General features: G+C 40.2%; 1 protein-coding gene across 1 annotated transcript in view; it reads right to left on the bottom strand.

Annotated features, from left to right (window-relative positions):
- Positions 1-24,415, bottom strand: part of UST (uronyl 2-sulfotransferase) — a 157,345-nt gene that overhangs the window by 34,118 nt on the left and 98,812 nt on the right. Inside the window, exons 5-6 of the mRNA XM_065680536.1 lie at positions 23,944-24,097; positions 280-377 (exon numbers count right to left, since the gene is read on the bottom strand). Of these exons, the coding sequence (XP_065536608.1) occupies positions 280-377; positions 23,944-24,097 (252 nt within the window). The remainder of the gene's footprint in view (positions 1-279; positions 378-23,943; positions 24,098-24,415) is intronic.

Genomic DNA, 24,415 nt, shown 5'->3' with positions numbered 1-24,415 from the left:
CACGGTCACTGCCATTCTCACCTTGCCAACGCAGAAAAAAAATTTCCACATAAATACGTCCAGATTCAATGAATTATTCAAGTATTACACCAAGAAAAGAGAAGTACATTTGCATTCCCCTCCTGACGCCAGCATATATGCATGCAGTCGCCACATCCAGTGCTACATTGTACTTACACTTTTCTCTTCAAGTAACCATTGCCTCCTTATTACCAGCGGCTGACAAATTGCTGGCAGTAGCTATTGCTGAACAAACGGGAATACCTTGTATATATTTACCTGCATCTCGGATGCTGTCCACAGAAATACGGTATGATGTAAAATAGCCTAGGATTGGAACATTCAGGGTAGTTTTCAAGGATACATACATTAATGTCCTGTGGGGGAGGAAAGATAAAAATAATTAAAGAAAGAGAGGTTGAACACTGCATTTTCCTTTCTCTATCAACCAGTGGTTTATCTCTATTTTTTAAAGTCATATCAGAGTCAAAGAATTGTGCTGAGGTTATCCCAGATACCTTAAAAGTCATCCACTGATCAAAGTGGATTCTAAATATCATTAGAAATATTTAGGAGGGGGAAAAACCCCACAAAACAACAAACCCCACATACTTTTTTTCTTACTGCAAATAACACAATTACTATATTGAGGTTTCCATGTGATTCAAAGCAGGGCACCTGGATCAGCTTTCATACTGAGTTATATTTAAAATATTCAGAATATTCAGGAGATTATTTTCAGACACTTCTAAATACACCCGGGAGAAAATCTGAAGTAGCCAGAATAAATCAAATTGAGACAACAATTATTTAATTTTTCTTTTCCCATTCTCTTTCATTCAGTGACAGGAATGATTAAACATAAGCTGTAATTTCCACCGCTCGCTCTTGATTGAAAAACATACATCACTTCTGATTACAATTCTGTTCATTCGTCAGATGCTCAGAATTGAGCCTATTGTGTAAACCCCCACTGAGAAAAGCATTTATTAGAAAGTATTTATCATTTTCCTGATTTACTGTTCATCTAATGAGAAGCTATTTATCATTTTTCAAAGACTAGGCATAGCTACTGAACCCTGAGGAACCGTATTCCATTTCTACCTTTACTGTAGCGCAATAGTAAAAGTACCTCCAAGCCGACGGAATTGCACTATGTTTACCTAGTCTAATCGACCCTTATTCTGCAAGCAGACCCACTGATTCCAAAGAGATGTACAGGACAAGGAAAAAAGTGGCAGACAAAATAAGCAAAAATGAAAGGATCTCATCTTTGCAAAACCTTTCTTATTTCAAGATGTGTGCCTTCATAATGCAATAAGCTTGATGCACATCAGTATCAAAACAATGAATAATCAAATCCATACTTCATCAAGTAAGGAAAATGCAACAGAGAACACTTCAGTGGGCAACAGGCTCTCTGGAAAACAGCAGTGCTCAGCAGCATGGGAGACATGGAGAGCATCCACTGCTCACCCAGGGCAGCATGGGGTACAGGCCTCCAGCTGCAACACCTGCTTTCAAGATCTCAAAGCAGAAAAGCTCTTCCCAGAACTTCAGCCCTCATGCCTGACTTCACTAGTGTCGCATTTGGGTCTGTAAGCCTTTTAAAGCACGCTCCTGTTTCTTCCTCTGTCTTACACGTATGCATATCATATATTATAAGAACATCAGAAGATCCTGGGTGAGGAAGTAAACCTCATGGTGAGGAACCATCAAAGAAAACAACATAAAAATTGTCATACGGAATATGAGCAACCCGGTTTCTCTTCTCCCCCCAGTGTATTCAAACATACTGATAAGGGCTTGCCTTAAATACATATGAGACAATTTATGGTCAAGGCCTGAATTTTGACATTCAAGTCTCTGAGCTGACACTAACCGGCCCTCCGTTCTCAATCCTTTCAATATTACTGAGAAACATACTGGTGGCACAGTAAGGTAGCACAGGGAATGTGTCCCTCCTATCATAAAAAAAAAAATATCTAAAAATAGCAGTTCTTTAAGTTTTATTGTGCTCTTAGTAGAGATGCCATCAGACATGTTTTTCAGGGATGTTTTCGGCTCTTACTGGTAACGGTTTAGTAGTGGACTTGACAGTCCTGGTGTAAAGGCTAGACTTGATGATCTTAAAGGTCTTTTTACCACCTAGTTGATTCTATGATTCTATATTTTCAGTTTCCACAAGAACCTGCAGAGACCTGCAATGAATTCATAAACTGCTTGAATTTTAAGAATGTGAAATATTGTCCTGAGAGTACCTAAAATTATGTCCAAGCCAGCTCGCCCTCGATTGATGGATTAACTGAAAGGCAGAAACACCTACATAAGATCTAAAATTCATTAGTAACACCCAGCCAAGAAACATTCATCTTTTCTCCGAAGAGAGCAAACTTTGAAGTACTTTTTGTAGAACAATAAACAATTTCCTTCAGTTAATCTCTTTAACTCGCAGCAGATACTATGCCACTTACAAAAACAGGTGACCTTAGCTTTGAGAGCTTTCTTTTACCACTCCTACTATAAAATCCTAGGGATACTGGAGGAAATAAAAAGATTTCTTTGTCCACTAGAATTAACACCTACGTTTTTTAAAATAATAAACAATTATTTGGCTTCAGAGCACTCCCTATTTCTTGATCCTTAGGATCACAACCATGAATTACAAAACCTCCAGATTCTACTATGGATGTACGGCAATTATAAGTACGGCTAAAAATTTTAAATGAGGAATCCTAATTCAAATAAAGACATCCCCTGTAGATATATTTCCATGAATCATCCGTTATCTATGGGAAGCCATAAAACCAGCCTTTCTTTCACAACCAAAATGAAAAATATGACATGTTGTCTTTCCATGCCCTGCCCTTGTGGGATATTGCAGCTTCTGTGAAGCCAGGAGACCGTGCTTACAGCCCAGCCACAGTGAACGCTCCTTACTTCAGTCTGAAGGTTGCAGATGTGAAACTGAGGTGTGTCATGAAGGCTACAGAGGAAGCAGCAACCTAAATAAATACCTTTCAAGTTTCCATAAAGGGAAAAGAAATGAAACGACGTGGAAAACCAGTGAGTGAGCCCAGTCTAGGGTGACCTCTCCTGCTCACAAGGCTGCTCTTCATGCGTCGCTACAGTCAGCGGCGCAGTCTAGTCCTCACCGCTGCCAGCCAAGGAAAATTCTCCTGGTCTGCTGAGAGCCTCCGAGAATCCTCTCATGGCTTGTAAAATGTTTTCTCACATACTTGCTTGGTGTTTGTGAAGAGGTCAAACTGACCGCTACATCCTGAGGACAACGTTGCATCATACGAACTAAACACGGCCACGCTGAAAAAAGAAATATAAAATCCGCTTTCTCTGACCCCAGCAAGGGAGCTCTGGGTGGCTACAGAGTGACAGGGAAGAAAACAGAAACAGGACATCTTAGGAAAGGGTTCAGAGTGCAAACACGGAAAAGCACAGCTTTCTACTTTGTAAGGCTGCAGGAAGATATTGGAAAATCAAGGTAAAGTTGGCACAAAGGTTTTCAAATATAAATGCAACATGATTTACTAGATCTTATTTAGAAGCATAATATTTACATATTTTTTATGGAAACTATAATGCAAAACATTATCGATGCTAATTAGAGGTGGTTTTACTTCACTAGGTGATATTTAATGTTTCAATTCAACCTCAGTTAAGTATTCAAGAAACACGCAACAGCAAGACAATCTTAATTGCTTCCACATTCTGGAGGGATCTGGTATTTATTTGTGCATCTATGCTAACGGCACTGGCAGCAGACAGCTGTGACATGGGCATCACCTCCCAAACCAGTACTGCTAACACACCTGAAGCCAAGTGGCTCCCAGCCCATGTTATTGTGGTACTGAGCCCCTCCAAGGAGGGCTGCCAGGTGGAGTGATCAGTGCCAAACGGGATGGAATGACAGTCCTCTATAAATGACAACTTGGACAAGTCTATTGGACACCAGTGGAAGGTGGCAGAGCAAGCAGCTGGCATTTTGGGGAGAAGCTCCACGAGATGGCAGAGCTGATTTGGCTAACCAGAACATGGGTTTCTGTCCCCAGACAACCCCCTGCTCCAGTTGTGATTGTCCCTTCACTCATGTACAGGCTCCACCAGCTCAGAAAGTAACAGAAATCCTTTGCTTTCCCTCTGATGCTTTCTGCTCTTCTACCAGAGGCATGAACAAAGCAGAGGATTCTCATGGAAATGCCACAATGCCACCCCAGCACCCTAGCTGCACAGGGCATGTCTCCCTCCGAGCGATGCAGGTCACATTTAATGCCATTGCCAGCAACTGAGAAACAGTCAGAGCATGTGGCCATTTCACCCCAGCATTGCCTGTCCCCCTATGCCCAAATTCTGACACCTTTGCAAGAGCCACCCGTGCTCCCAGCATCTTCGTCTGTGGCACCATGAAATCCACAGATGTCAGGGACTTCTCTCTTCTTAGCTACCTGGCAGATCTCACGTAGTTACTGACAAGAGAGCAGAGGTGAGCCTTGTGTTTCACTCTGAAGAGGATCAAAACTGCTGCAAAAGAGGACTATAGCTGTAAGAGATATCCAGGCTAATCCTCTGGTGGGTCCATGCAACAGATTAAGGTCTGCCCTGTGAAGACAGATGTTACAGCAGATGGAGGCCAGTGCCAGGATTTTGGGAACTAGAGCATGGAACAGAGAAGAGCCTGGAGCACCAAGTAGGTAGAACTGTGCTCCCCAAAGACAACCTCTTGTAGCTAGCTTTAACCACTACTTTCCTGCTTAACAGTCAAGAGGTATGTTATGTTATTTTAACTTCAGCACCTGTATATTTGAAAGCTGAGTGATGATTTGCATTTTAAAATTAGTTTTCAGTCACAGATCATACTCCTTTCAACTCTCACTTGGTGCATCTGCTTTTGAAGAGAGACACTTCCGAATGCTTTTGTACAGCTCCTGAAAGAAGGCACAGGCATTTCACACCTTTGCAGGTATTCAAGTTCCTTTCCTCCATGTATTTTTCAGGAGTTGAAATACACTTTAAAAAACACCCAACAAACAAATCCTCGATCTCTTTAGCTCCTTGAAAACCCTCGTGATCATTTCTTCAACTTCTCTTTGCCTTCAGCGAAATCACGTATTTGACAAAAAGCAGAAGCAGAAGCAACCGGAGGACGAAGAGAAGAGCCCTCTCATCACCTGTACTTCCATAAGGCCCAGTGCACTGCTAGAGAAGAAGACACTGCAACAGCCTGCAGAAGAGATCAAAATGATAGCCTGTAGGAAGTTTCCGGGACTCCTAGCACACTGGATGAGCAAAAGCACCCCATAGAGCCAGCTCATTTGATTCAGGCTGCTGTCTTCCACCCATTTTATTTAAAAGAGTAGCTCAAAACAGAAGCTGTCCTGTAAAACAAAGTGCTCTTATCAGTATGTTGGGCTTTCTCCCTCCAAAATAATTTTTCACACTTATTATTATCTGGAAACAGATTCTTTTCCCTTCTCCTCTTTTCCAATATTTCAGATGCTTCCTACAACGATTACTTCTGTAAGTGAACCATTAGTTAACCCCATGCTTTGACACATTGTGGTGCTTACCTACAAGCTACAATAACGTCAACTACTTGCTGATGACTGGCATTCCTAGCTAGTGAACAGAAGTCCTGAACAGAAGTCCTGGGGCCTGAGGGACAGTGACAGCATGCTGTCACTAGCCAGCAGCTACAAAGGCCAACCTGGTGTCTTGCAGAAAGCCCCTGGGAGTCCCTGGAAACAGTGATCGGACCCTACTAAGTTTTCCTCATTATTCACAGGCCTATTTTTGAAAGGACTCTTACCACATCCACAGTTGTTTTGGGGAAACAGCTGACAGCTACAGATGGAGGCAACATTCAAGTGCCCACACTTCAGCTCTTCTCCATATTAGCTGTCTAGCTAGGCTACTGAAAGCCAGAAGGCTCCAAAGACATTTTGTTCCCTGAGAGCAAGCTCTTTGATATAACCAGCCTGAGTAGCAAGTCACACCAATACGTTGGTTTGAAGCCAGTCAACCATGTATACAAGAAAAAAATATGTTAAAAATGTGTGGAATATAAAGCTGCCTGCTTTGAAAAATCTTTCTTTAAAGAAAAATGCACTTTAGAAACTTGAAAAGAAAACCCTGAACCCACAGTTCTCCAATGTTTAACCTAAATAAAATTAAAGGAAAATAAGCATTTTTGTTCATTCTCTAGCATGGCACACTCATGAGCAGGACTGCTGCACTTTCCTCTTCTGAGTTTCCATCTCAGAGACCCGATGGATGGAGAAGCCAGGCCAGACAGTTCTCCTTCCCTCCAGGCAGTGGGAAGTTCACCAGACATCTTGAGAAAGGGTGGAGGCAGCTGCCTGCAAGTTCTTAGCTGACTTGAGAAAGTAAAGTTTCAAAGTAGTTCTGGTACTTGTGATAGAACCTTGGAAACCCTGGAAATGGGGTTGTTCAGTTTCACCTCCAGGGAATGAGTTTTTGAAAAGCAACATGTTTAGATTGAAACTGACCTTACCTCTGTGCCCAAAAACAGCATCCAAACTTACAGGTTTGAATAGACCACTCTGCTGTTATCTATGTGTAGCATGACTGTGTTCTCATAAACAAAACTGGCTTATAATCTAGATAACATGTACAGTCATCTCTTATCTGCCCCATTTCCTTGGGGTGTGCAAAGCACACCTTGACAGCGCACCACTGAGCAGCAGCAATGCTGTAACTCCCCGCAGCTATCTGCTAAGACTTCTTCACCTATGGTTACAAGCACGGCTTAGAGACTTACACTAAATATTTCTATTTCACATGCTTCAGGGTAGCACATTAATGCTGCATTTGAAAGAGGTGACAGGAAGCTGATAGAACCCTTTGCAACAATAGATGACTTGAGATCAACCCAAAATATCAGCAGAGACAGTAAAATAAGGAATGTATACATCTTCTATTCCTTCCCTCAAAGCTTGATATTTTTCCTTAGTAACTGAATTGGCAAAGCTAGACATTTACACTTGAAAGTTATTTAAATTTTGTTTTGATTCATAGTATGACATTTTTTCTTTAATTAAAAAAGCCTGTACTGTATGAGTACAATTATTCACGAGAAATTTGTATTATGAAAATCTGGAGAAAAAAGATAAAAGATATGAAGGCTGGTTCAGTTAAGTCTTCTTTCAACTGTGCTTTACTGAGGAAACTTGACTTTTTAAAGCCAGCCTAGGGTAGCCTATGGCTTGCTTAGATTCAATTTGTGCTGTCTTACATCAGCCCCACCAAAGCCACTTCACTCCCCTTCTTCAGCTGGACTAAACGCTCATAGGTTGAGATAAGGACAGGCAGAGACCCCTCACCAATTACCATCACAGGCAACGGAAGGTTGCTTCTCCCAGAAGCCACCCCTGCAGCTCCCCCCAGCTCCTACCAAAGCCTTGCCACGCAAATCCAATCCATTTTTGTAGAGGATAATTCTGTGTTTTCTTTGAATTGACTTTCCACTTTTTTTCTGGCAAAATAAGTGTTTTTCATTTCCCCCCCCCCCCCAGACCACATAGGCAAATAGGCTGCCAAGTTTCATTCTCACTTTTTTTTCTCTTTGACAAACTCCTTTGGCTGGGCTAATTTGCCTGGCTTTTCTGCCAACAATGTATTCAACTCTTCTTCCTGGCATCTTTGCAAGTGAAGCAGCAGCTAACAAAACAGCTGATCTTCTGCTAGCCATCTACATTTTCATTCAGTGCAGGCATAAGTTATTCCTTCATATATAAAGTTTTGATGGCATTAACATAGCAGAGGTGATGAAGTATGCCTACAACACTTCTATTTAGATGTGACAAACATTAAACACATTTGCAGATCCCTATTTTCTAACTTACAATGATGTACATCATTGAGAAAATATGCAGGTGGATGTATTTCTCTCCTCTCTATATCAGAAATCATATTGGTAATTTTTCAAAGACCAGTGTTATCAATTAGAATGGCATCACTTCTTAGTTGTGCACCTTCTCATATCTTTCTTTTCCAACTTCTGTGGTTTTCACCAAGAATCATCTTAGTACGGGAAATATATATGAAAAAATAGAAATTATGCCAAAAAATGGGAGAGTGCCTGCCAGCTGGAAGAAGTGCATAAGCAATAAATAACTATCCTGTCATAGAGGGCACAGATCCAGAAGACCAAAGACACAGACCATTATACTGCAATCAAGAATGAACTCCAAAGCAACTAACAGCAGGGAGACAGTTCATCTGTTAATTCTGTTTGCTAACACGTCTCTATAAAGGAAGGTGGAAAATCAGCCTGCTTGGACGATGACCCTTAATAAAGTCAATTAGGGATGGCACATACTCAATTCTGCAAATGCTGAGCAGGAAGTAGTCCCCACCTCAAGACCTTCTCAGCCCTTCCTAATGCAGCACTGCTGGACCCTAGCCTACAGATGCCTGTGAGAAAAGCAGCGAATCAACAGATACAACTATCAATTTACTATCCCAAATGGTAGTTCTGGGGAAAATATTGAAGTTATTCCCTGACAGAAGACAGACTCGCCTTGAGCTGACTCCGAGGCTGAAGTCAGTGGGCTGGAAGTGAACAGAGATGCAGCTGGTGGGTGAGGGTCCTCCTGGCAGCATAATGCATAACCAGATAATATCTGGTGATGCAGCACAGCCCTGGTTGCACCCAGCCTGACAATAAAGGCTGCTACAGAAGACCCAGGGCATTGAGAAGCTTGATAAGGGAGAACCAAATGTATCTAAACTAGGGCTGCCATTTGTCCAATCTGTTCATAAAAATGTTCATATCTGCTCTGATTCTACCAGTGCTTTACTCCACCTACTGTCAGAAAACCTTTACTAGTATCTGATACAAAAACATCTGAATATTTAAATCTCCTCACAGTATTTCCTTTTTAAGACCATCTTCTGGACTCTCTTCAATTTCTTAGAAATCCTAAAATGGAACACTTCTTAACTTAAGCTTTTTCAGCTCCAAATGAAGCAGAAAAGACCCTGCTGGCGACTTACTGAAGTTCTCATCTGAACAAGAGTGTGCTATGGAGGAAATGAAGGAGTAATTTCATGTCTCTGGCTCCTGGAACTCAGCATCTTCTGTTTAACTTGAAATGCTGGATCCCAGAAACCATTTGTGCTGCACATTTAAAAAAAACAACAACAAAAAACCCCCCAACAAATTGGAGAAGACATAGAGGAAATCATTGTATAACACTATAGATCATCACCTCTGTAATACACCACCCTGTTAATGTCAAAAGCCTCATTGTCCAGCCAAGCACATTGTAATACTGAGACTCAGTGTGTGTCCTGGATTGCGAGCAAGTCCTGCTCATAACTGAGTAGTGATAAGTATTACAGATTGCTCAGAATGAAAAGTCTTGTCATGAAAAATACCATAGGAGATCTGGGATGCTTTTACATACAGCAAACGGCCTTCTAGAGCAGGCATAAGACAGGAAAACAAGATTCTCAAACTGAAGTGATAGTCAAAGCTGCTTTAGAAAAAATGGATAAAATGAACTGAAGATTGACAGAACCAGCTAGCAGTACATAACACTAATGAAGAACAGGTCAGCAGAGAAAGCTGGGCCCCCCAGCTTCTAACAGGTCTTTGATTCAGTCACTGATGATGTGATAAATGCAGTCCTTCGTTCCTAAATTCTCAAGGCAAACCTCCCCAAACAATAGAGGATACTCTGGTAAAGGATAGGAAGCTAACAGGAATAAACTGGCCAGTTTTCTTAGGGAAACAGGACATTGAGTAGGACATCATAGCAGGGTATCAGCATCTGTGCCTAGGCATCTCTTGTGCATAACAAAGAAGAGTTAATAGTGAACTAGCAAATTTTTCAGGGAATATTAATCAGAGTAGATAAGAAATCTGACCTGAAGGAGTTACAGAAGGACCTAATGCTGATTAGGCAATAAAATGTTGGAAGAAAGTCAGTGCTAGTAAATGCATGGGTCCCTGTAACAGGCTACTCCGGATGACAAAGGTGTAACAGTTTAAAAAAAAGAAACAATAAATCCCAAAATAATAATAATACTACTACTTTAAAAATAAAAAAGGTATATTCATAGAAAAAGGTCTGTCGACGGCTATCAAACACAGATACGGAAGCAGTATCTGGCTCAGAAAACTGGTAAACTGAAGAACATCAGAAGCTGAGAGGACACTGGAGGAGAAGCTACACTTCAGCCTGCCCCCAGTCTTCCCTAGCTGGGCTGGATGGTGCTCATGTCTCAAAAAGGCCTTAATGCAGTAAGTCCACACTTCTACCTATGACACAATGTCATTTGCACAGGTATGACGAGATTTAAATGTTTCAAACTATTGCTTCGTTGCAACAATACAGGAACACCTACATTAATAACAAGACATTTCTGTGGTTTACATTTTCCTCACATTTTCTTTCCTACATCAAATGTTCTCATTCCTGTACAGCTTGACTGCATGCACAGAAATTACACTCAGCAGATTTTAGCACAGACCTCAAAAACGCATGCACCACCAGAAACGCATTTAAGTTCTACAAATGCCACATCACCTTGAAGCTAGCATTACAGTGGTTTTAGTAGGGGCTCATAAAAGATAGTTTTAACAATACAAAGCTTATGCAATGCCTATTAAAACAAATATTAGAGATCTGAATGTCAAAGATGTCACCAGAGAGAAACAATCCATGAGCCAAAAGAAAATTAATTTTATTGGCAACAAGCATTAAATGTTACTGCTTTCATATATCCCATCAAGACAGAGGCAAAACAAACGAGAGTTCATTCCACTTGCATGTATTTTTACAGAACTTCATGTGACAAGAATTAGGGAGGCAAATGTTTATTTTCGTCAAAATAAAGCTTCAAACTGAAAGACTATATACACGGATAAGGAAGATACGCCACAGTATTCAACCTAGTTGGTTCTATGCTTCTATATCTCAAAAAAAATAAATATTGCAGGTTTCAGGAAAGCAACATTTCTTTTAATCATTAATCTTCTCTCATCTGCAGATGATGAGCAAAATTTCCACTAAAGAAAAAGAACACTAGCTAGCTGATGCACCTTAAAAAGTTTTATTTCAATATACTGCTCAGTTATAGCTTACATGATATGCTGTCATGAATTCAAACGATACACTTCCACTTCACTGATGCTGAAGAGAGAGGGATTGTATCCAACAGCTCGTGATGTGCACCTGAAATAATCCAGTCACATCAAGTGCACTGCCTAGCAAAAAAGAAAAAAAACCCAACCCTGCTGCTGACCTCTTCATTGAAGAAAATACGTGATGATCGTCATGTAGTGCGGTTATAAATTCATTTGGTTTTACCCCTTTTTTAAAGTTAGATGATGAATCCTAAAAGCACAGTACTGAGTTTAAAAAAAACCCTAGCTTTCTCATAGCAGCAAGGTCTGAATGTTTCCTATGTCCTCTTAACCTACACATTTGCGTGGCATTTCACCACAAGCCTCCTGAATGTTGAGAGAAGAGATAGAGGTGCAAGCTGTGCTCTGATTTCTTATCAGTCTTTCGCCTGGCGGTTGACTGACTTTTAATCTCTTCATGCTTCAGGGCTGAAGTGCAAAAGGAGCTGCAGAGCAGAGAAGAAAACCACACTACTTCTGCATGTAGCTTCACCGCTGCTGCAACTGGGGATGGTTTCTGCTCTGCTGCCCCTATCTAATTTCCTTAGCTATGATCTTTCCCCTGCTGAACAGTTTTTCTGGAAAATTACTAATACTTTGCATCATTCATAGCACTGCCATTCCGAACAGCAGCTACAAAATGGAACAGACATTGATACCACACTTTTGTTTGACAATACTATCACTGTCAAACACTGACCTCATAGCAGCTTTCCAGTATCTGAAGGGGGCCTATAAAGATGCTGGGGAGGGACTCTTCATTAGGGACTGTAGTGAAAAGACAAGGGGTAACGGGTTAAAACTTAAATAGGGGAAGTTTAGATTGGATATAAGGAGGAAATTCTTTACTGTGAGGATGGTGAGGCACTGGAATGGGTTGCCCAGGGAGGTTGTGAGTGCTCCATCCCTGGCAGTGTTCAAGGCCAGGTTGGACGAAGCCTTGGGTGACATGGTTTAGTGTGAGGTGTCCCTGCCCATGGCAGGGGGCTAGGAACTAGATGATCTTGAGGTCCTGTCCAACCCTAACTATTCTATGATTGTATCTACAATTCCAGGTATTTAAAAACTAAAATTACAAGGTTTAGAGGCATAATTAATGCTCCTATTTGCCTCTCTCTTTTTTTTTTTTAATTATTTTTGAACCTTAAACCATCTGCTTAAGTTCTTTTCTACAGCTATGAAAAACAAACCCATGCCTCCTTCCCCAGAATCTATCAATGTCAGGCAGTACAGTTTCAAAAAGTACAGCAAGTAACACAATCAATAATAAAATCATGGAAGTTAGTAACTCTGCTAGAAGGAGGGGAAAAGTGTAAAATCTGCCTTTTTTCTTTCTGTTTATCAAAGGCAAAGAAGTTCTTTACTGTGAGGGTGGTGAGGCACTGGAATGGGTTGCCCAAAGAAGCTTTGAATGCTCCATCCCTGGCAGTGTTAAAGGCCAGACTGGACAGAGCCTTGGGTGACATGGTTTAGTGTGAGGTGTCCCTGCCCATGGCAGGGGGGTTGGAACTGGATGATCTTAAGGTCCTTTCTAACCTGAAGTATTCCATGATTCTATGACATCATCTCTTTGGATTACATTCTGAAGAAATTCATTTTATTTCCTTCAAACACTGATGAGCACTTTTGATTTTTCCTTTTAAAGAGAACAGAAAATTACTTTCTAAAAAAAAAAAAAAAAAAAAAACCAACTCATTTAGCAATCCATATTCACCATGGAAAGTTTCCTATTTGCCACTGGTTAGTGGATTTTTCCCCAAGAAAAAGGAAATTACTCTTGACAAGCTTCAGTTATGAATAGTGGCTGGCTTTGCTTGGATCAGAGTTCACAGGAAAAAGTTGTGTTCAAGGTAACCTGAATAGACTGGGTTTCAATAACTCACTGAGCAGTAGGCAGCTCTGCTAAAACAATGGCAGTCCATTTTCCAGAGTCCAGAACAACAAATAATCAGCCTTTGTTGAGGGTTTTTGGGTGTTGTATTTCTGATTTTCTGTAAAGCAAATATAGTTACAACAGATAGAGGAGCTTTGAAAATACCAGTCAATAAGAAAATGAATGCTGCTTTTACTTCAAAGGAGAATTTCCCTACACTGTTCATGGGCAATGCATTTTCTCAGCTGACACAGAAAGCCTATTGCTTATTCTGAAAGATGAAATTACCTTTTCATTACCCTTTCAAGACAGGCCCCCCCGCCTCTGTGATAGCTCATGACCATGGAACCTCATAAGCCAACTGGTGAGAGGCACATGTATGTTTGAGTAAGGTTATTTAAATGTAAATAGTCATCTTAAGGAAAAAAAAAAATATATAAAAAAGAATTAATTTGAAACAGCTAATTTCTTTCTTTACATAAGGTTCAATTATAGTAACAACAAAAATATGAGTTCCTGGCAGCAATACCCTTCCTTACTTGACTGAGTGACTAGAAGGAAACAACGGTCAAATGCCTTAAACACCTGGGACGCGAGCCTGAGTGCTCACCAGAAAGGAGCAGCCTGTGCTCCAACAGGCCCCAGAGTCTGTAAGATCTAGGATAAGCTAAGTCTTGAGTACGCCTGGCCACTGAGAGTCCCTTTTTTCTGTAACATGCCATCTCTGCTTCCATGTGGTTTCAACATAAACAATTTCAGAGCATTAAAAATAAAGAATTCAGAGGCGTGACCCACTCATTCTGCAGCCAACAGAAGAGTCCATACTACCACCAAAGAATTACATGATAGGAGAATATTTTGCTGACAACAAACACCTAAAAAGCCCAGGACAGGTTTGGATGCTTTTATGAAACTTGGCTATCCCTCACCATGTCATGCATGTGCCTCAGGCAGGTGGTTCTCCTAATCCTATCACCCTGAATTCTCCCTGCCACCTACCACCTCAGAGCTTCAGCCTTGCTTTGGCCAGTAAGTTTCAGAGATCAGGATTTGAGTTTATTTCACTTTGCTGGCAGTGCTGGCAGCCAGAAAACTTATGTATAGACCACAAAAAGGAAAGAGGAAGGAGGATGACAGAAAAGGAACAGGCTAATAAATTCAGGTTTATTCTCACGGGTTGTCAGCTCCTGCAGGTTCTGACACCTACAGAGAGAAGTGAGTATCTGACTGCTTGAAATTACATTATCATGCCACAGCCTGAACACATTCAATATATAGGCAGTAAGGGGAGGGCTGCCTCTGTCTGCCCTTCCTCTATCAAGAGGACTAAAGGGTTCTGCAGTTTCCTTCCCCGTTACACTGCCAATAAGATAGTTTTCATTTAAGGTGGTTAGAGCATAAAGCAACCAGGAAACAGGTCTACTAGCAAGCAGTGTACTTAGGAGGGAATTCAGTAGGGCTTTCTAGGGAAGGCTACATCAATTTCTTCAGACAAGATGTCCAAGACATTTTTTAATTAAACAGGAATACAATACTGAACATTTCAATATTTACTGAAATATATATTATTTTTAAAACAGAGCATTGGCTGGTCAATGCCCGTCTCTGTTATTTAGGCCATGTATAAAATGTAACATTAAAAAGCTTAATTTTAAAAATCATACTAACAGAAATGAAAATTGGAGGCATTCTTTTTCTTCTGAATGATAAAACACTGCAGTTCTAAACTCATTCTAGTCCAACTTTAAACAAACAGAGTATCAATAATTATTTTTCCATGATGGCTACTAAAGACTACTCTCCAGCTTCACAACACACAAAATGTTGGACTATGCACAGAAGATTCACTCAGATTCTTTTGTTTCCATTACCTGCAATGGTTACTTGCCAGCTAGTGTTCGTTAAGCCATCACTTACTGGGAACCATTTAAGTGTTGTCTCTTTAGATGTGTCTTCCTGTTCCTTTAACATTAAAATACAGCCTCCTGTTGTATTTTGTTATGGAGACTGACAGAAATTATCAAAAAACCTGAAACTCATCCATACTGAAACTACTGTACATAGAAAATGTACCAGGATGTACCGGGAGACTTCTACTTTCCAGAAAGCACTGAAGAAAATGTTTAAACCCACTATCTTCATTTTTTTCCACATTTTTTGTTTTGGTACCTTTACTATTAGCAGTGCATAGTGTAAATTTGTAGATATATTTCACACTTTAAATGTATTCATCTCTTAGCTTTTGAAGATAAATTTGGTAATAGTCATGACAGTGTTAACAATTGAGAGCTTCAGCATCAGTTTGGAGATTACAAAAATTAATTTGATAGGCAGATCTGTAAGACAACAAAATCTTAGCCATTATGGCATAAACACAAGAACACTTGAAAGTCAAAATACAATAGATGCAACTGAAGATTTCTATAATGGTAACTATCTTACATAAATTACCTACTAGCAGAATTCATTTGCAAGCATGTAATTACAAAGTTTGTTTTTGAGTTACCCAGAGTAGTCCCTAATTTCAGAAAGTCAGTATGGGAACATCTACTGTATGCATAGGACCCTTTTCTGCACACTTACCTCATCTACATACATACTTACAGCTATGTACTTACCAGAGATTTTCTGATAAAGAGATCTCACCTTGGTAACTAGTAGCCTGTAATGGCTACATATTTACTCTTCAATTAGAATAGAGTATAATAGAATATTTCGGTTGGAAGGGACAATGACAATGATTATCTAAGTCCAACTGCCGGACTACTTCAGGGCTGACCAAAAGTTAACCCATATTATTAAGTGCACTGTCCAAATGCCTCTTAAACACTGACAGACCTGGGGTATACACCACCTCTCTAGGAAGCCTGTTCCAGTGTTTGACCACCCTCTCTGTAAATAAACATTTCTTACAATGCTTCCTTTTTTGAATACGTATAAACTGTTATCCACAATAATGTCAGCAACGACTTCCACAGCTTAATTACACATTATCCAAACCATCACATCTTCCTGCTTTTTCCTGCATCTGGCAACTGCCCATCCCAGTTGAGATCTTCTAGGTCTTGCACTGAAACAGCCCACAAACAGTCATCCTTGATGCAACTTTTCCATGCCTTCTGCAAACGTGCCTTCTCATATCTTTTCCCCTGTTAACTTCTTTCTCATGTGAAAAGTCCTAATATTCGTCATTCCCTGTGCGGGAATTACTTCGTCCTTTCACTTTTGCTCCTACCCATTTCTGAGTATTTTCCAGCCCTTGAAAACCCATTTTGTGAATGGGAGGTCACAAATGTCAAATGAAGGAAGTAAAATGCAGCCACCCTATGGATTTATACACAACGAGGTTCTGTTTTGGGTTTTTTTCTCTGTTGCTTTTGACTTGCCCTTTTTTTTTTTTTTTTACTGCTACTGAGAACTGAGCTGATGCTACAGCAGAACCGTCCACCACACACACCAAGACCTTATTCCTGACTGGTAACAGTCTGCTGGGAACCCATCATTTTCTGTGTGAAATAAAGATGATCCTCCCCACCAAACCACCTTCCAGCCTCCGCTGAAGGCAAGGCTGGCTCTTATCTCTGGCCTACACAAGAATGCTTTTTTCTGTTCTTGTTTCCATCTCCAAAAATATACCTCCTGAAAATATAACACGGACATACCCTCTTCTCTTATACAGTTTATACGGCCTTAGACGGCCCATTAGACTTTGTTCTGTGTCTGGGATTTTCCCCTCTAAAACAATAGCTTCCTATAGACAACCTACAGAAAAGTAGTTTCTCAGGCTACCACAACACATCAAAATCAAAAAAGATCACAAAAGAGAACATCAAGAGCTACCCTGTATTCATATACTCAGAAAGGCACAAATAACAAACTTGGCAAAATCACCACAGAAATGAAGATTCATCATTCTAAACTTACTACAGCTAAGTCCTTAAATAAAAGAACATCAATTCTATATATACCACTGTCTTAAATACCGTACACTACTGTATGGTGGTGCTAAACCTCTGTAATATTAAGTTTAATTAAGACTGTAGGTACTTAGTGCGTGGAACTCTTCTGATACTTGGCCTTCTCGTTTCTAGTGTGGTTTCCTAGCATTTGCAACAGCCAGAAATTTTCAGACCAGTACCATATTGCATGAAAAAATACCTCATGCTTTTATATTCTGAAGCAAAATATTGTAGTTTTCCTTGACCCTTCGTCCACAAAAAGGAACGCAATACAGAATGGTGTAATGATATCATGACAAATAGTATCATTAAAATAAAAGCATGGTGTTAATAAAATCCAGATCTTTGTATCTTTGCTATTAATATAAATATGTATTATAAATTACATGAAAGATTTTAGTGCTGCAATCTTAACCCACGGTATACTGCTTTATTTACTATGTGCAATTGACTCAGGCTAGTAAATGAAAACAGATTAGGAAGGCACATTTTCTTGCTCTCAGATAATTGCACAATGCTGCAATGTTTGGAATGCAGACTCCAGAAGGGAACATTCAAAAATAATGGTTTGCAAATTAAAGACACTGAAAAGTCAACGTCAGCCATGAAAACACTTCCTTTAACACTACACACTATAAGTCGTCTAATCAGTCCCTCCTCCAGCTAAGGTCTGAATTATCATTAACTCTGTGGTTCAATAAATTATTAATACAAAATGGAAGCATCTAAGGGAAAGATGATGCTTTAGCAGATGACGAGTTTCAAAAAAGGCCAAGAAATGTTGTTGCGAAGAGTTAATGCAGCAAAAGGGAACAGCTGGGACTATTAAAAGCTCTCATTAGAGGGAAGAAGCAGCAAACTGTTCTAATTGGGTCAGCTGACAGGTGGCTGTGCTTCAGCAGGGTCCTCCAGGCAGCCCAGTCCCATGCGCAGAGATTGATGCTACTGTGAGATCCTCAAACCACACCTACAGCTGTGAAGCTCAGGACACAGTGTGGGACACCGAATGGCCAATTCAAAGCTTCTCAGAACTGATATGTAACACAGGGAGCAAAATGAGTATGTATGGGGTAAGTTAGGGAAAACAGTGAGGGTGCATGAAATGTTCAGTCTCTTAACTACAGCTCGGAAAGCAGTAACAGTACTTTTTTACTTATATATTAAACTCAATATCTGGTATGCACTGCACTGGCACAGGCAAATAATTTTAACCTCTGCACGCCTCAGATTTCCAACATGAACAATGTTAACCAAGCTCACCAGAATCTCCTTAAAAGTTCCAAGGTTCAATCAACAGACATACGTAGCCCCTTGTGAGGTCTGCAGCAGGAAAATCCCATTTCAAATGAACCTTCTACTCCCTGCTGCACCAAACCTGCAGGCGGGCAACTCTCCCACTGCCTTTTTTATACAGAAAAATACTCAGGAGAGTGACAGTCAGGATATGGAGGCATGGGCTCCATACCATGGTCTCTCCTGGAGGCCACATCCCTGGCAGACTGAAAATGTTCAAGAAAAGTAAGTCATGACGGAGAAAGCTCCATGTGTTACTGCTGGTGACAATTCACAATGCAATTAGCCATGGTTCAGTATTTTTATTTAAAGATAAAGACAGGAACCAAGACAGCTAGCTGCTGTCAGAAAACCAATGCAATTGATAAAAGCATATTTTTCATCATAGATAGAAATTTGGGGATATAAATAATAAAATTGGTTCAATGTATTTAGCGAATGTTCTTATGTTAACAAAAAAAGTGTCATATAAGGAAATTCTCAAAATTCAGGAGCACAAAACCACATTCTATATGAATCTAACAGCTTAACCATCTGGCTTTTTGTACAATTTTGTTTGAACTTTATGAAATAACCTAAACATTGGTTTAAATACTTAGGAAGAAAAGACAATCTTTGCCACAGAAGAGCAGCTCCTATTATAAGAAATCTGACTTGAAATTTCCCTGATGTCCTTTGCCTTCCTTTGCAGTAATCCTAACACACTACTAACATACATTTTAACATTTAACTTAAGAGACAAAAAGACATGCTGCTTTATGGGATTACTTGCATGAGTAATCTTTAGCATAACTGAAGCTGGATATTGTTAGAATGGTTTTTATTTTCAGCCGAGAAAAGCATATCTATTTTCAGAGATGAAGTTGAAAGACTATGCTGAGCCTGACATAGATGCAGTGCAAACTTAACCACTAATTATAATGAAAATCTGAAATGGCCTATAGGAAGGTGACAAGTTCTTAATTTAACGAACAATCTTTTTTACAAAGAACCTCACTCTTCTGGCAGATCACCTCAAAGATCTTTCGATCTTGTCCTTGAGTGAGTTAGGAGCCATGCCATTTGAGAGCCTAACACAACAGAATCGCATATAACCAATTTTCCTGCAATTCAGGAAAAAATACACATCCCATGTTGTTTCACACGCTCACTCAGCCTTAGCTGTCTTAGATCAGTTTCAGCAAGTATTAAGGAAAGCTGAAAAACCCATGCATACCTTTTATATTTGATGTCTCACACTGCAATTGTAGTAAATACGAGGTAATTGCTAACAAGCCTTCTGGAAAGGACAATTTTATATACAAACCTTTCAAATATTTATGGTAGTCCCTCTATCAGGAGTACTTCCCACCTTCTGCACTTTCAAGCCTTAAACTCAACCATTCTAAAATACTAACATATTTTTCCTTTGCTTGGTACCAGCAGCACCCACAGCTGTGCTGATAAGGGGTTACTTGCTTTCTTGAAGCATATTTACTCCACTTCAACCTGAAACATAGTTACTATGACAGCTTTAAATTAACTTTTGTGAATTTATCTTACAAGACCATAAGGTAGGGTGACTCTTGACGCCATTGTAGACCATGCAGCTCTCTGCCATATGCCATGCTAACATGTTGACACTATTCATTTTGGGGAGCTTGGAAGTGGTCTTTTTAGGTGACTGACAGTGACTCACGCCATCAGAGAAAGCACAGGATCAGGGCAAGGAGCTAGCTGATCCTGGTGGGAAGTCTCACATTGCAGCAGCTGCCTCTGCTGTATCTGACTCATGAATAAAGGGCTTGTTTTCTAATCCTGCCTTTCAATTAAATTTCGGTAAACACAGACATTTACCGAAACATTTAAACCAGTTTATCTGACTCCTAAATGAATGGTTGTTTTCTCTGGAACAGAATCAAAGCCTGAAGCTCTATTCAGAGAAAATTTCAAATGATCAGTGAACGATGGAAATTTCTGTCTCTGTTTCTGATCTTTGCAATGTCAGCAGTCCAAATATTCAAAGTTAAAAAAACCAGCACCCAAGGTACTACAAGACTTCCAAGTCTGTTGTTTTGTTTTTTCTCCAATCCCCTTTTTTCTTAAGGATCAGAACTGAGGGAAGAGAATACCTCCATTAAGGATATCACAACCTGATGGCGAAGCAGGAGCTCATCAGACACAAAACCAATCCATCTTGTAAATCTATAACCGCTGTCAACCTGAGGCTTCTCAGACTCTTCAGCAATGAGCTCAAGTTTGTGGAGCCATCAGCAGTTTTATGTTTTCCTAGCCATTGAGCTGAGGCATGATGGAAGAAGAAAAGTAAAAACTTCTCAAATCTTCCCCCTGCTTTCACGTATCTGCTTGCTGTCAGGCACACCTCACCCCAAATGACTCGGGTTTAATAACTTTGATCAATATAGAAACTATTTAATATGCTAAATCTAAGTTTATCCTTCAAATACTCCCCTGTGGAAATAAATGCCTTATGGTGCATTTTGCAATTTAAAAAAAAAAACAAACAACAAAACAACACCAAAAGAAAAAATATTAGGGAAGAATTGCTAAAGGTATGAGGCCAGAAATCAGGTCAGTCATTGGTCCTGTGCTAAAGGGCCACACCGGCTCATGCTCAGAGGTAAAACAGCTGCTTACCTTCTTCACAGCTGGATCAGGCAACTGATCTAGCAGCTTCCGAAGCTACCATTCCACAAAATTGATTACCTGAGTTTTAAAATATATGCCAGCAGATTTCCTTACACCACTGAGGGGAAGGTTAAAATGCAGTCATGAAATATATTACATCGCTGGATAGCACAGCTCTTAATAATGCTTCACATTCAGAATAAGTGGCTTTTGTTAAAATTAATTTCTTTGGCGGGTGGTCTATACATTACTGTGACAGAAGCAAATGCCTTCTTCAAACAGGGCAAGTGACAGCCGAAGTCTGCCAAGGAGGGATGGAGGACAGATTCCACAAATGATTCCAAGATTCTAATGCTGAATTACCAACAGAGAAGTTTAAAACAAAAAAGCAAAAATAGAATCATAGAATACTGGGCTGGAAGGACCTCAAGGATCATCTGATCCAAACCTTCTTGGCAAAGCATGACCTAGACTAAATGTCCCAACACCCAGTCCAGCTGAATCTTAAAAGTGTTCAACATTAGGGAATTCACCACTTCCCTGGGGAGATTATTCCAATGGCTGATTGTTCTCATTGTGAAAAATTTTCCTCTGGTGTCCGACCGGAATCTCCCCAGGAATAATTTGTGCCCATTACCCCTTGTCTTTCCCATGTGACTCCTCGTAAAAAGACAGTCTCCATCCTTTTTGTATCCACACTTTAAATACTGGAACATGGTAATAAGGTCTCCCCTGAGCCTTCTTTTCTCTAGGCTAAACAAACCCACTTCTCTCAGCCTTTCTTCCTGGTGTAAGGAAGGCTTTCCAGACCTTAGATCTTCGTGACACTTCTCTGGACCCTCCCCAGCCTGTCTACATCTTTTTCATATAGCGGGGACAAAAACTGAGCACAGTATTCCAGGTGTGGCCTGACAAGCACTGAGTAGAGCGGGATAATGACATCTTTATCTCTGTTGGTGATGCCCTTGTTAATGCAGCCCAGCATCTTGTTGGCTTTCTTTGCTTCAGCTTCACATTGTTTACTCTTACTGAGCTTATTGTCCACCAGGATCTTCAGTTCCCTTTGCACAGAGCTGCCCCCCAGCCGGGCAGATCCCAGCCTGTACTGCACTCTTGGATAGATATATAAAGCAGTTTTGATAAAGGATGCTGATGGTGCCTCAGAGCAACAAACTGTCTTTTAAAGAAAATGACTACTGACCTCAGGTGACCACTTTTTATTTTCCGTTCACTGTATGTGTACATACATGCATGTGCACATAAGCAATTTCTTAAAGAACATCACAACAAAAATGCAAGGTGATTTCTTTCTATTAGCTTTTAAACCAACACAAACAACAGGAATTAGATCTATTCATTTCAGTTCTGCTTGAAGTAGAATTTCAGTGGCTTTACATACCACATCTTAAACTGCACAGGCAGTACTGTATTAATTTAGCTTTTACAGAGTCACTCAGTCATGAGAAGTGTCAATCACTGCATGCTCCACTTCAAATGAGAAGTACAGGCACTCAGAGTGAAGTACATACTGTACAACTCCCTTTCAACATTTTCAACATAGAAAACATGACCGCACTAACAAAGTAATAATGCAGTAAAAAACCCACCACACACTCACTTCTGCAGCCCCTCTGTCCCATTTGCTGATGACAGAAGTCCATGTATGAAGCATGCAAAGCTTTTGGGGCTGCCTTCCAACTGCACATGAGCAGGTCAAAACCTGCTCAGCTGATGCAGGGACTTCTTCAGCATCTCTAGACATATAGCAAATAAAAACCCCTTTACAGCATTACTGAAAGGAGTTTATATCTGTATAGCAGATATCTCTGAAGTTTAAAGCTATACATAGCTATACACACACACACACACCCTGCCTTCAATTATACATAATCTATAAGCTTATCTTTTCACAGGGATTTGAATGGCAAACAACAGTAGTAAAGTACAGAATAAATCAACACAGCCCTGTCATATGAAAAAAAAAAACCAAAAAAACCCAAACCCCAGCCTTCCTTGGATCCATCTGATCCCAGTTAGAACTGAAATATATTGTACGGCAGCCATTCAGAGCTGTGCTCTCTACAGCTCATCCACACCACATCTTGTACTCTACTGCCCCTCCAAAATATCATCAAAACTTCCTCCCTCTCTTATCCAAAAGATGCAGCTCTCTCTGGTTTTGATGTCTGGCCTGCAACATCTCATAGCAGACCATTAAGCTGTCCTGTCACTGCTGTGTCACTGAACCTTCTACAGGTCCAAGTGTGGCTGAAGGCTGAGTCCAATCAAACTGGATCTCCATTATAAAGAGGGTAAGAATTAATTCCACCATTTTGTCTTAGGAAGGTGTTGGTGTGCATGCAAAGAGATCAGTGCTAAACACACTGACCACCTGCCTAGCTTCTGTGTTTCTCATTCAGCATTTATAGAATACCTACTGCCACAAGACCTTGGTCTGTGACAATGGCTGGACAGATGTTATGACAGTTCAGCAGTTACACAAAATTAAACCTTAAGAACAGCTCATCCAGCATTACTGCCACCTTCTTAATTCAAAAAAGGCAACAAAACCAAACCAAGAACTGGGATCAGAGCCCTAGTATAAAAACACGATGCTCAACTTGGCAGCAAGAGCATTAGAAGCTTGGACTCCCTAAATTGCTTCATTTCCCAAATCTCCTCTGAGGCCGCAGTGTTACAGATATAGTTCCAACCTAAAAATCTGTCTGAATATTCACAGTGATAAATAGGCAGAATTACTATGCCTAACCACTATATAGTGAGTGTAAATCCAACTCGGTGAAAGGACCACAATTCAATGGTGGCAATCTGCGACTTCCTGTCAGCTTATACGAGATCAAACCAAATCACTGAATTCATACTAAAGCTGACCAAAACTGAAGGACCAGGTAAGACAGAGAAAAAAATGCAAGATGCCTCAGCCCCCATGTTTTCAAACATCTTAATATCAGCATTATGTGATGATGGGAAATTGGCAATAAGAACCTTGCATTTAAACATACCAGATATCTTTCCTCCTGCCTCATGCTGGGGGTACGGATCATGTGATTCTGTTCTCCTCTCCAGTCTCCAAAACGTCGAAAAAAATAATTGGATAAAAATCGATTGACGGGATCTCTAATGATATTGATGTACACTGGCTGGTCTCCTCCAAACCTGGCGGGAAGAAAAACAGGTCAATCTCATCAGAAGATTTCACATTGGCGCACGTATCCATCTTTTATCTGAATGTCTTCAGATTACTCTCTACACAAGCTCAGAGCTTTCACAAGATTAGAACGGAAACTGAGAGGCTTACCAGTAGCTACCAAAACTGTGTAAAAGCATGCAAGAACTCTTTCAGATGAACAGTAAATATGGTGTCACATTAAGCTACATATGTAGTATAAAAATTTTTGTTTAAGACCATTTTTTGCACTGTGTCAACAGATCAGCCTCTTGAGTTTTCTCCTTGATGTTTTCAGATGAAGAACC

Source organism: Lathamus discolor, chromosome 5 (genome assembly GCF_037157495.1).
Source record: "Lathamus discolor isolate bLatDis1 chromosome 5, bLatDis1.hap1, whole genome shotgun sequence".
Classification (NCBI taxonomy): Eukaryota; Metazoa; Chordata; class Aves; order Psittaciformes; family Psittacidae; genus Lathamus; species Lathamus discolor.
Note: the sequence above shows the minus strand (reverse complement) of the source record. Positions and strands in the feature narration are given on the sequence as shown.